General features: G+C 44.1%; 1 protein-coding gene across 4 annotated transcripts in view; it reads right to left on the bottom strand.

Moving 5' to 3' along the window:
• LOC110193727 (tyrosine-protein phosphatase non-receptor type substrate 1) overlaps nucleotides 1-13,076 on the bottom strand; it is an 85,960-nt gene extending 72,884 nt beyond the window's left edge. The window contains exons 1-2 of one of the 4 annotated variants that reach the window (XM_020965714.2): nucleotides 12,571-13,076; nucleotides 11,736-11,826 (exon numbers count right to left, since the gene is read on the bottom strand). In XM_020965714.2, coding sequence (XP_020821373.1) covers nucleotides 11,736-11,817 — 82 coding nt within the window. In that variant the 5' untranslated portion in view covers nucleotides 11,818-11,826; nucleotides 12,571-13,076. Of the gene's footprint in view, nucleotides 1-11,735; nucleotides 11,915-12,019; nucleotides 12,487-12,570 lie in introns of those variants that run through there. The other 3 variants (XM_020965715.2, XM_020965716.2, XM_078150047.1) reach the window with 3 other exon arrangements.
• Nucleotides 13,077-13,625: the final 549 nt, after the last annotated feature.

The raw sequence follows: 13,625 nt of genomic DNA, 5'->3' as shown, positions 1-13,625 counted from the left end.
AGTGGTAGAACCAGTACCAAAACCCAGGTCTTCTGACTCAAGGCCAAGGTTTATACTATGCTGCCTCATTCACAGGGAGTCTAAATAATAACAACAGCAATAATAAGGAGCCAGCCCTGGAGACAGGAAGATTTATCTTCCTGAGTTCAAATCTGGCCTCAGACACTTACTAGCTGTGTGGCCTGGGCAAGTCACTTAACCCTATTTGCCTCAGTTTCCTCATTTCTAAAATGAGCTGGAGAAGGAAATGGCAAACCACTCTAGCATCTTTGTCAAGAAAATGCCAAATCAGGACAGCTAGGTGGTGCAGTGGATAGAGCACCAGCCCTGGAGTCAGGAGGTTCAAATCTGGCCTCAGACACATAATATTTACTTACTAGCTGTGTGACTCTGGACAAGTCACTTAACCCCAATTGCCTCACCAAAAAAGACAAGACAAGACAAGACAAGACAAGACAAGACAAGACAAGACAAGACAAGACAAGAAAAGAAAAGAAAAGAAAAGAAAAGAAAAGAAAAGAAAAGAAAAGAAAAGAAAATGCCAAATGGGGTCACAAAGAGTCAGGCATAACTGAAAACAACTAAACAACAATGGTCTGGACCTGTGGTTTCATGTATACAGGGAATCCCTAGAACACTCCTCTCTCAAAGTGCATTGGCACATTCTCTGTGACTTTGCCTGGCACTGAGGGATTAAGTGACTTAGCTATGGTTACAATGTCAGTATGAGTCATAGGCAAGCCCTGAACCCAAGGCTTTTGGCTCTGAGGTCAGAATCTTCTGCTTCTCAAAAAAATATAACAATTACAGCATTTCTTTAAGATTTACAAAGCTCTTCCCTTCCTCAAACTCTGAGAGCTAGTAATCTAAATATTATCTCCATTTCACAAATGACAAAACTGAGGCTCAGAGAAAGTAAATGATTTGTACCTAGCCAGTAAGTGTCAGAGCCAAGTTTCAAAACCAGATATCTTTAAGTTCAGTACTCTAACGCACAGGTGTCAAACACACAGCGCTGTCTGAGTGAGGGCTGACCCACATTAAAATGTAATTGGTAAACATTTAACAAAATAAATAAAAATGCAATAAGAACCTAGATAACATCAACTTGTTGCTTTCTAAGTCAACATGTGGTCTGTAGGATACATAGTGGCCCTGTATCTATATGAGTTTGACTCCTCTGGCTTGATAATTCTGTACTTACGGGAATTGTATCCATGTATCAAACATGCAAAATCAACTACATGTGTGTTGTTCCCATAAGTACAGAACTAGTAAGCCAGCCTTACTTGGTGGTATCGGGGAAAAGGCACTGGACCCAAGGACCCATGTTTGAATTCTGACCCTGACCCTAAGCAACAGAGTATCCCTATGCAAACCATTTCATGACCAAGTCAAGAGGACCTGTAAAGCCAGTGGAACCTCAGTTTCGACCTCTAGTCCACTCTTTTCCCCAATCCAATCATTCGCAATGAAACATATTTATCCTATAGAGGAAAGAACATTGTTCTTGGAGTCGAGAGACAGCCGAGTTCAAATCTCACTTCTGTCACTTTCTACCTATGTGATCACAGGCAAAATCCTCTTGACAGAAACCTGTTAAGACCTATATGAACTGAGTCAGCGTGAAGAGAGTAGAACCAGTAAGATAATCCATATAATAACAACACCACTGTAAAGAAAAACAACTTTGAAAGACTTGGGAAACCTGATCGATGCAATGACCAACCATGATTCCAGAAGACCAGATGAAGAATGTGCTACCCACCTCTTGACAAAGAGGTGATGGACTCCATATGTTGACGTGCATTTTCAGACACAAACAATGTGGGAATTTTTTTTTTGCTTGACTATGGATATCTGTTACAATGGTTTTTTTTCTCTTTCTTTTTTTCCAATGGTGGGGGGCAGTGGGGTAGGGTGGGTTAAGAGGGTGAGGAAGGGAAGAAAAGAGGGTCAATAAGGCATTTTTTTAATGCAAAGAATATGAGGAAAGCGATAAAGAAATACAGACAAGCATGGCAGTTTTGAAAAGCTGACCTTATATACTTAAAAAGAAAAGCAAGCTATACATAATAGAAATCTGAGTTTTATGTACAAATCCTCCTTTTCTGTTCTGTGCATATGGGAATGCCCATTTTATTTGGTGTTTGTTAATCCTAAATAAAAATAATTTTTAAAAAATTCTTAAAAAAGAATTCATGGCCAAACAGGAGAGAGAGAACACTACAAAATGCAAAATGAATAATTTTGATTATATTAAACTGAAAAGCTTTTTGCACAAAGACAACGCAACCAAGATTAGAAGGAAAGTAGAGAATTGGGGAAGAATTTTTACAACCAGTGTCTCTGATAAGGGCCTCATTTCTAAAATATATAGAGAATTAAATCAAATTTAAAAGAATACATGTCATTCCCCAATTGATAAATGGTCAAGGGATATGAACAGGCAGTTCTCAGATGAAGAAATTAAAGCCATCTATAGTCATATGAAAAAATGTTCTAAATCACTATTGATTAGAGAAATGTAAATCAAAACAACTCTGAAGTACCTCATCACATCTATCAGACTGGCCAACATGACAAAACAGGAAAATGATAAATGTTGGAGAAGATGTGGGAAAATTGGAACACTAATGCATTGTTGGTGAAGTTGTGAACTGATCCAACCATTCTGAAGAACAATATGGAACTATGCCCAAAGGGCTATAAAATTGTGCATATCCTTTGACTCAGCAACAGCACTTCTAGGGCTGTATCCCAAAGAGATCATACAAATGGGAAAAGGACCCACATGTACAAAAATATTTATAGCAGCTCTTTTTGTGGAGGCCAAGAATTGGAAATTGAGGGGATGCCCATCAATTGGGGAATGGCTGAACAAGTTGTGGTACATGAATGTAATGGAATACTATTGTGCTGTAAGAAATGATGAGCAGGCAGACTTCAGAAAAACCTAGAAAGACTTGTATGAACTGATGCTGAGTGAAGTTAGCAGAACCAGAACATTGTACATAGTAACAGTCACATTGTGTGATGACTAATGTTGATAGACTTAGCCCTTCTCAGCAATGCAAAGATCTAAGATATCTCCAAAGGCCTCATGATGGAAAATGCTATCCACATCGGAAGAAAGAACTATGGAGTTTGAATACAGATCAAAGCATACTATTTGCTTTTTTTTTGTTTGTTTTGTTTCCTCTTTCTGGCAGTTCCTCCTATTGGTCCTAATTCTGCCTTGTAACATGACTAATGTGAAAATATGTTTAACAGGAATGTATACACATAACCTATATCAGATTGAGCGCCATCTTGGGGAGGGAGGTGGGGAGGAGAGGGGAGAAAATTTTAAAACTCAAAAGCTCATGGAAGTGATTGGTGACAAATAAAAATAAATTAATAAAAAATAATTTTTTAAAAAGTCACTTGACTGGTGCCTGTATTTCCCCTTTTAAAGTATTTGTGATGCACAGCTTGCAAAAAAGTCTTGTATAATTACGAAAAATTTCCCATGATCTGAATTATTCTGGAGTTAATACTGTATTTGGATTAGAATTTGTTGTATAACTTATCAGAATTTTTCTTTCCTACAGATGAAACATATTAAAGTAAAATATTAATGTTAAAAAAAAAGTCACTTGACCTCTCTGGTGCCTCATTTTCCTCATCTGAAAAATGGACCTTAACAGGGTTGTTGCGAAGCTCAAATGAGGTGAAAATACTTTCTAAACCTTAAAGTGTTCTGTGTTTTAGTTATTATGATTATTGTTGTTTTTGTCAGCTAGGAGAGCAGACTGTCATGTGAAATTGGTATGAGATCATGGAAAGAATACTGGACTAGTTGTCAGGAGACCTGGGTTAAATTTAATGCCAGCTCAGTGACTAAGCAGTTGAGAAACATTAAGCAAGTGACTTCTCCTCTCTGGCCCTCAGTTTGCTCCCCCGTAAGACAAGGGGCTCGATTAGATGGTCTTTAAATCCCTTCCATTTTTGCCATTCTGTCTTCTGTGGCCTAGCACCTCTCAACTCCAACACAATGATTCTGTGAGTTAAAGTACTGGGTTCTCAGAACTATGGTCAGTGTAGGTTCTGTGATTACCACCCACCTATCTCCACCACCTTTCCTGGCTCCAAAGTTCATTTGCTCACTCACTCAATTCACCTCCCTGACAGGCCCACCTGATCTTATCTTGTAGCCCACAGCTGTAAGCGTTGGCCATCCAGGCTGATGCTCAAAACTGATGCGCTAGAAAATTTTACAGACATAAAGAACCAATCCTACATCATTCCCAACTTCCAGATCAGCTATTCTGCATCCCTCTGGACTAGGGGCCCAGCGGGGTAAATAAATCTTGTATTAGGCTCAGCAAGGATTTTCTGTCCCAGGAACCCTGGAAGTTAACAGGAAAGCAGTTTCGGCTGTGAAAATAAATGTTTCCTTCATAGTTGCGTGGATCTGGAACTCATTTTGGTTCTCATGTTCTGTGATGGTAACACTTCTCAGAAAAACTCTAGGGGATTACTGCATGCCCCCTGCCCCATTTCACCGATCAACAGGAACACTGCAGAGAAAAATGCAGAGGAAGCAAGACTTCAGGCAACCTTTAGGACCTCCGTTTCCTCATTGGCAAAATGAGGGTGTTGAATTAGATTTCCAAGGTCCCTTCTCAGTCTGAAATTTTATATTCTAAAATTCTGTTTTCCAAGATCCTTCTGATTATAGAGTCTAGAGCTAACAAGAAAGGACCTCAGAGGCTATCTAGTCCAATATCCTTATTTTACAGATGAAGAAACTGAGGCCAAGGAATTTAAGCGACTTGCCCTTGGTCATATAGTGTCAGAGGTAAGATTTGAACCCAGGACCTCTGACTCTAGAGCCTGAGTATTTCCCCTTATATCACTCTATCTGGAAGTCTGTGTTCCAAGATCCCTTCTAACTCTGATAGGCTGTGTCTCAAGATCCTTTCTAATTCCAAGATTCTAATCTAGAGACAGCTGGTGGTGAACTGTAGGTACACGAGGCCTGGAGTCAGGAAGCTCAGTTCAAATCCAGCTTTAGATACTTACTAGCTGTGTGACTCTGGAAAAGTCACTTAACCACTCTCTGCCTCAGTTTCCTCAACTGTAAAATGGAAATAATAATGGCACCTACCTCACAGATTTTTGTGAGAATCAAATGAAATAATATTTGTAAAAAAAACAAACAAAAAAACCAGGCACATAGTAGGTGCTATATGAATGCTTATTCTTTCTCCTTCCCTTCCCTATGTTCTGTGTTCTAATATCTCTTCTAACTATAAAGTTGTATATGTTCTAATGTCCCTTTCAGCTCTAATATTCTACAAATCCATGCCTTGTTAAACCTGCCATCAATTTCAACTTACATTTCTCCAAGAGATACCTGGAGTTAGGGTTTTGGAATCATAGATTTGGAGCCAAGAGGGAGTTTAATCAGCTAGTCCAACCCCAGGGCAGCTAGGTGGTGCAGTGAATAGAGCCCCAGGCCTAGAGTCAGGAAGACCTGAGTTCAAATGCAGCCTTAGATACTTACTAGCTGTGTGACCCTGGACTAGTCATTTCCCTCTGTTTGCCCCAGTTTCCCCATCTGTAAAATGCACTGGAGAAGGAAATGGCAAACCACTCTAGTATCTTTGCTAATAAAACCCCAGTGGGGTCATGAAGAGTCAGACACAACTGAAAAACGATGGAACAACAACAAAAAGTCCAACCCCCTCATTTTACAGCTGAGGAAATTGAGACCCAGAGAGGTTAAGGTCCCACAACCAGGCAGAACTAGGACTTGAATCCTCTGATTCAAAACCCAATATTAGTTTCGTTGTGCCATGTCACTTCTCACCACATCACCCTTTAACAATCATAATATCCTGGAGTTGGAAGGGACCTCACAAGGCATCTCGTCTAACCCCACTATGGTTAGGAATCCTCTCCACAACAGCCCTGACAAGTGGGCATCCCAGTCTCTGCTTAAATACTTCCAAAGACAGGGAACTCACTGTCTATTGGGGCAACTTATTCTCTTGCTAGGTAGCTCTGGTTATTAGAAAGCCTTCCTCATAACAAGCCAAAATCTCCTTTCATTTCACAGTAGCACATAGCTAAACTACGTCTGCCTGAACTCAGCTCAGCTCTGCCACCCCACAAGGAAGGCTACGTTTTTTTTCAAAAAGCCTAGAAGCCTACGGTTTGGGCATGTTTAAAAAAAAAATCCAACTCAAAACAAAAAAAGACCCTCGGCCCAAAGATTCCACATAAGAAAATAACCTGTCGCTCTCAGCAAACCAAAGCAATGAGAACACAAGCTTGTTGAATTCATGTAACACTTTTAGAACTCCCTTCCTCCTCATCCACCTCCTCTCCATCTGCTGGAAAAAGGGCACAGAAAAACTACAGGAGGAAGATTCCAGCTTTGGATTACCAAATTCCCCAGGTGCTAGGACTCCCGGTTAAGAAATCAGCTCTGGCTCGGGCCTGGGGCTCCCTTATCAATGGGCTGGCTATGGTTAAGTCACACTCGATGTATTATTCATACAGGCCAAGGGTCTGTCACTGTTTCCATGATCAGCTGGGGATTTCGGAGAAATGAACTGTAACTTAGTCATAAAACATTGCCCTGAGCTGAAACCCCTTCTATGAAGCCGCAGTCACAGGGATTCCATCAATACCCTCCCCAAGCACCCCATACTCTGAAGCATTTTCGATTAGAGACATTTGCCAGGGCTGCGCCTGGAGGATCCACACTTTGGAAGCAAAAAATCCCAAACCTTCACTACCGTTCTGTCACTAAAGTAATTTACCTCCATTGCTACACGTGGAAGGTGCCACAAATGATAGGATGCCCCTTAGAGACCATCCAGGTCAACTTACTCATTTGACAGAGGAAGAAACTGACATCCAGCAAGGGAAAAGAAACTTGCACAAGATCATACAGTAATTCAGGGATGATAGCTCTAGAACCCGTGTCTCCCAACTGCCATTGAAGTCATCTTTCTATTGTGCCTCTATATGTTCAGAACCTAAAAAGTCAGAGCTGGAAGGGTGCTTAGAGATCATCTGGACCCACCCCTTTATCTTATAGATGACCAAACTGAGGGTCAGAGAGTAGAGCCCAAGGTCATACAATGGTATCAGCAGAAGCTTAAACTCAACAAAGTTCTTCTCGATTCTACCCCCAATCCAGGCTCTTTCCACTAGGTTAGGAGACTAGGCTTGGATTTAAAAGGCTGCGGCAGTGAACAGCTAATGACTAAAAAGCACTTAGAAAACATCACTGCTCACTACATAATCATAAATGAAAAATACCCCCATCAGTTTAAAAGTGCCTCTGACACATCAGCAGTAAAATTCTCTCTTCCCATGAAAAAGGAAGTGAAATGAAGTCTAAGGGGTAAGGGAAATTAAACTGTATTAGCAAAATATTATGATGGGGAGGAAAGGCCAAAGGTCATTGGAAGACCAAATCCACCACCTGGCAGCTGGATGCCAACACAGCCCCCACTTAGTTCACAGAACATAGTAGAATCAGCACTGGAATGGACCCTGGAACCCTGGACCAGAGACCATCAAACCTGGCAGAACATAAGTATTGAAAGACAGGGCGTTCGAATATAAAAACCAAATGCTGGAAGATCCTTGAGCAGAGGGGCTCTTAACCTGAGGGTCCAAGATAGATTTGAGGGGGTTTATGAGCTTGGACAGAAAACAAATTACATCTTTATTTTCATTAGCTTTAACTGAAATTTAGCATTTTCTTCAGTTATTTGAAAACATTACTCTGGAAAGCAGCCTATAGGCTTCAAAAGGCCCTGGGATCTATGATACAAAAAGGTAAAGAGGCCCCTTTTCTAAACCAACACTGCCATTATCTAGAGAAAGAAACTGAGGCTGAATTTCTCCAGCTTCACACCAATAAGCAGGGAGATAGCAGGGTGCTCACTGAAGAGTCACCAGCCAGGGATTTGGAACTGATCAACCCCCAAATTTCTGCTCTCGGAACCCAAGGGAACGGGAAATGGAAATCCTCCTTTTGCGATACCACATGGGAGCTATTGTTGGTTCTGGACATTTTGGTTCTTTTCAGTTCTAAGAACAAAGTTCATTTGCATCTCCTCAGAACCCTTCCTTTTGCAGTGTTATAAGCTGAATTTATCTCAAAAGCACCACCCCCTTTTCCAAATTCATATGCTGAACCCCCAACAAGCCTAGGTCACGTGATCCTGGCAGGCATCACATGATCATACTATTTTTCAAGCGGTAATGGCAGGTTCTGCATCAGACACCAGCAGTCATTCATTTAGAAGCTGCCTTCCAAACGAGACATTTTATAGTTTCTCATTTGAACAAATCCAATTTCTAACAAAAACTGTTTGCCTGCTCCATCCCACCTCCTCTGCCCCCTAGTCCAGTCCCTTTTCTTGCCCTCTCATAAATTCACTGAACCAATGAATATCAGAGATGAAAGGGACCTTAGCTAGTTCACCGAGCCCAACCCTCCCTTGTTTTTTGGAGAACTAAGCCGAGGCTCAGAAAAGGGTTTGGATTTGCCTGACAGCTAAGTGGTAGAGCTAAAATTTGAACCCAAGTCTTCAAACTCCAGTGCTGTTTCTACTATCTCATGCTTTATCACTCCCAGGCTTGGATCAATTGCAAAGAAATGAATGTGTGAGTCAGCCAAACCAGGTGAATTCTGTGCACCACCCTGTCAGAAGGGACTCCCTGCATTGCTCAGAGGTTCAGAGTTTGCATCCTGGGCTTAGCACAGAGAATGGAAGATACTGACAATGGGAGAGGTGAGTTATAGTGCCTTGCCTTAGAGGTAAAAATAGACAGTGACCATCCAACCCCCTCAATCCCATTCATCCTCTTCAGCAGAGAAATTTATCCTCTGTGAAAAGAATTAAGGCTCAAAAGATTTATTTATTGTAACGTTCATGCAGCCCCCTCCACAGTTTCCACTTTCTCAGCCTATTGATGCTGAATGGATTGGAACGGGAGTTTTATGATTTAATCTTTGCCAGTTTATAGATTGTTTTTATAGGCAAAGAAGGGAAGATTTGCTAGAAGGCTGTCACAGGAGAGGGGTGTTAGTATTCCAAGCAATGGTCACCCAAAATAAACAGGCAGCCAATCTTAACACTTGTTAATCAGTGTCACTGTCTGCTTTGGCAGAACCAGATATATCCAAACAGGGAAAAATCTGGAAGGAGCAACCCATGAGGCCCAGAGCTTAAAAATCTACCCTGGCTGAGAGTTCCCACTTAGGAAAATTAACAAGTGGTCGCTGAGGAAGAATCATGTTCTTTCCAGGCTCCGGAAAAGGATGGTCAGAAAGATAGCTAGATAGTAACTCATGAATTTCTAGGGCACATCTGGCCAGTTTGGGAAAGGTCAGATTTCAGATGTAATTCACCAGGGTGACATGAAATATACAAATGCTTCAAGTCTTCCTTCCTGTCAGCATTGGCTCAACTACAATCTCTTGAAATGCGTTTGGTTTGTGTTTTTTATTTTAGTGGGGGTAGCCAGACCAGAAAGATGGGAGATAAGGATACCGTCCCTGGGGCACAGTGAAAACAAAGCTGAATATGGAGGCATGGGTTCTGGGTTCAGCTCTCCCACTTACTACCAGGGAGACTTTAGGCAAGTCACAACCTCTCTGGGAGTCAGTTTCTCATCTGTAAAGTGAGTAGGGGTTAGATTAAATGACTTCTAAGATCTCTTCCAGCTCTAAATTTACAATCACAGTATCTGCCTTCTTTTAACCAACTCCATTATCAGTATATGTATGGAACAGAAGAGCAGAGGGAGAGGTACCATAGGCCCCCTCAATGCAGAAAACTGTGAAGGCATAGCAGAAATGGATATTAATTTCTCTTCTTTCCTCCCCTGCTCAAGGCCTGAGATTGCTGCTTACTACAACACATCACAGATTCAGTGGGTCCCCGAAAGGTAATGGTGTCACGGAAAGAGAACTAGTTGTAGAGTAGAGGAGCCTGGGTTCAAATTCAGCCTATGACCTTGGGCAAGTTACTTGATGTCCTTCAGCCTCAGTTTCCTCATCTGTAAAATGAAGAAGCTGGACCAGATGGCCTCTGTGGTCACTTTCAATTTTATAATCCTACAATTTCTCACCCTTACTAAAGGGGCTTTTATAATCCCCATTTGCCCCTACGCACAAACGCCTCTTGGGGAAGTATCCTTGTTTTAAAAGGCTGGAACTGTAACATACCTCTTGGCTTGTGACTAAAGAATATACATTATATACATTATTAGAATTAGGCCATACTCTTAGATCATATACAAACAACATGCTGTTGTGTTCAAGCAGATGCATAGAATGTTAAGTCTGAGAGGGATTTTGCTAAATAGAACATAGGCTATCAGAGCCGGAAGAAACCTCAGAACATACAATATAGGACTGAAAGGGGCCTTAGGATACAGAATATTAGAGGTGAAAGAAATCTTAGACAATATAATCCAACCTCATTTAAAGAGGAATAAACAGTCACCAAGAGGAAAAGTGACTTGTCACACATTGAGTAAAATGATATGAAGATAGGATGGCCTTTATGGCCATTGAGGAGCTTAGCACCCTGCTTGCAATACCGTGGCTCCCGGGGAGTGGAGCTTACTGGTATACTGGTTGAGAAGGAAGGCAGTAGGAAGTGGCAGAATGAGAAGAAACAAGACAGAAAAATAGGAAGAAAGAAGAGGAACATTAGATGCTATGTTTTCATTGACCACAAGAAAAAGTCACAGTATTTCAAAGAAGTGTGGACTGTTGTTATCTCAGGAGCTCCCCGTTCCCATGCAAATCTGCCTACCATGCCCCAGACATTAATGGAATGAAATCAGGGGTTCACCAGCTAAGGTTAAAGAGAACCCCTCTTTCTTACATAAAAACATGTGATTGGGAGAGGGAGGGAGAGAGAGGGAGAGAGGGGGAGAGAGAGAGAATGAGAATGTTTGAGCCCTCCTAGGACCAAAGCAGATCCCCCTGCTTTCCCACAGGGAAGTCCTGGCAAGGGGTTAGCTAATCGAGCTTCTCAGAAGGCAGTAAAGGCATAGTCATTAGGTCAGGTTAGAAAGCACTGCAGTAGAAGTTGGACAGTAGGGTGCAAGGTGGCCCATCTTCTTACAGATGGAAGAAGATCAGGGGACTGAGAGCCCTTTGGCATTAAGGGTTTGGGGAGGCCCCAGGAATGTGAGGAATCAGGGGCTAAACCCTTTGCCAGCTCCATACCAATCTCTCCTCGGTGCCTCTGGCCTTCTCAACCTATATCCATCCCTCTGCCTACATAAAGCACAGAATCACAGAATATTAGAGCTGGAAGGGCCTTTGGAGAACCTCTAGTCCAACCCCCACTTATAGAGGAAGAAATGGAGACTTGGAAGGGTGAAACGACTTGCCAAAGATAACACAGCAAGGAAGTAGCAGATTTGAACCCAGTTCTGACTCCAAGCCCAGTGCTCTTTTCCAAATACTCCAATCCTCCTGTGCCCAACATAGCAGAATGTCTGGAAAACATTCCCACTGTGTGTGTTGGAGAAGGGGAACGACTGGGGAGGGGAGAGCAGGAGGGAGGGCAGACTGCAGAGAGAGGAGGAGGAGGAGGAGGAAGGAAGGCGGGAGGGAGGGGGAGAGGGAAGCTCCCAAACTGCCACCCAAAAATGCACACGTTGGAGACACCTGGCAGCAGGTGAGCCTCGTTACTTACCTGACCAGCTATGGGACGCTGCCAGAAGCAGGAAGAGCAGGGACCAGGAGCGGAGCCGGCGAGAGCCTCGGGCAGGCTCCATGGGGCTCTGCTGTGGGGAATCGAGAGGAGAGCGGCAAGTGAGCGAGGAGCGAGCCCGGTGCGGGCAACCAGACGGGCGGATGGAGCAGAAATATGACAATCTTCTACCTTTCCCTCCCTCGCCCCTCCCCCGTCCCTTCTCCTCTTTCCTCCGCCCTGCCTCTCTCTTCCCCCCTCCCCCCAAACCAGAAAAGGGAACCGACCTGGCGCAGCAAGAGAGATGCCACGCCGCGGTTATTTTTGAGAAGCCCTCATGTGCGGTGGGGGGGGGGCGAGAGAGAGGAGGGTTAAGTGAGAAAAGGGGGGAAGGGGAGAAGGAAGGATGGAGGGGGGGAGAGAGATGATGGAGGGAGTAAGGATGGGGGGGAGAGACAAAAAAGAGAGGAGATGGGGAGGATGGAGAGAAAGAATGGAGAGGAGGAGAAACAGGAGGGAGAAAGAGAGAGGGAGAGACAGACTCAGACAGACAGACCCAGACCTAGAAAAGGGGGGGGTAACTTAGGGGCAAGGGAGGAAAGACCTAGACGTGAGAGAGGCAAGAGACAGAGGCAAAGGAAGAACGAAGAAGAGAGAGGAGACGGGAAGAAAGAAGAGAAGAAGAGAGAGAGGCAGAGAGAGCGAGCGAGAGACTGAGAGATGGAAGGGATGGGGAGGAGTGAGTGAGTGTGTGTGTGAGTGTGTGAGTGTGTCTGTGTGTGTGCGTGCGTGTGTGTATCCGCGCGCGCGCGCGGAAGAGTGCGCCGGCTGCACTGACCTGGTCAATCTTGGCCGTGGTGCCCGTGCGCTGCCCAGGAGCCTTTCCCAAACACTCGGGAAAATCGGCCGCCTTCCACAGACAATCACATAGTCTGTCCGCCCGCCACCCCCACCGCAGCTCAGCCTCAGCGCTCCCGAGTCTGCGCCGGCTTTCCCCCAGCCGCACCTACAATAGCCCAGGATTGGGGCTGCTCCAGCCCCGCGCCCTCCCGGAAGCGCGCAGCTGCCCGCTCCCTTACTCCAAAAGGCTTCCTTTTCCCTCTTGTTCAGTCCTGCTTCCCCCAGCAGGGTCCTCCTCTTCCTCCTCCCCTTCCTCTCTGGCTGCTGCCTTTCCTCTCCCGATCCCTCCGATAACGTCTTCCAGCACCCCCACTCCGCCGTTGCCTAGCATTCGGATGGGGCTCGCTTTTCAACAATGTACCAGTTCAGAAAACCTCTCTACACCCCCCAACCCCCTACCACAGTCATCCCGAGAAGGGCTTTCAGCTCAGAATTGATTTAAGGTAGTTTAAAAGGCAACTGGTAGGAGTAACGGGAGACAGAGGGCACTGCTACACTTAAAGCAAACTTGTTTTTGTAAGGTCATCGCGGTGTGCCTTAAACATTGTTCTCTTAAGGTGGACTGGAGAAGTTGGCCGGCCTACCTCCTGGGCACTGGGAAATCCCTTCCAGCCACTCGGTACCCTCTATGTATTAGTCTTGAGCAGAGCTGAAATTGAACTCATTCAAGTTTCAAAAACCCACCTTTCCCAGGGGCATCCCCTGCTAACCCACGCAGCCACCACCCCCTTAGGCCAACCTTCTCATCCCAGTCTGAATTTAGATGTGGAAAGAAGCTTCGAGATCGGGGCTAAGGATTGATAAGCAATGCCCTCATTTTACAGATAAGAAACTTAGAACTAGACAAGTAAAGTGACTTCCCCAAGGTCACACAGGTATGTAACGATGCTAGGATTGAAACTGTGGTCTTCTCACTCGGAATCTCCAGTGTTCTTTCCTCACTGCCTCCTCTCTTTTCTTCCAGCAGGATCATCGAGGGACCCTTCCTTCTTT

The sequence above is a fragment of the Phascolarctos cinereus genome, unplaced genomic scaffold (genome assembly GCF_003287225.1).
Source record: "Phascolarctos cinereus isolate Bilbo 61053 unplaced genomic scaffold, phaCin_HiC Scaffold_2;HRSCAF=192, whole genome shotgun sequence".
NCBI classification, from domain to species: domain Eukaryota; kingdom Metazoa; phylum Chordata; class Mammalia; order Diprotodontia; family Phascolarctidae; genus Phascolarctos; species Phascolarctos cinereus.
This window is presented reverse-complemented; position numbering and strand designations above follow the sequence as displayed.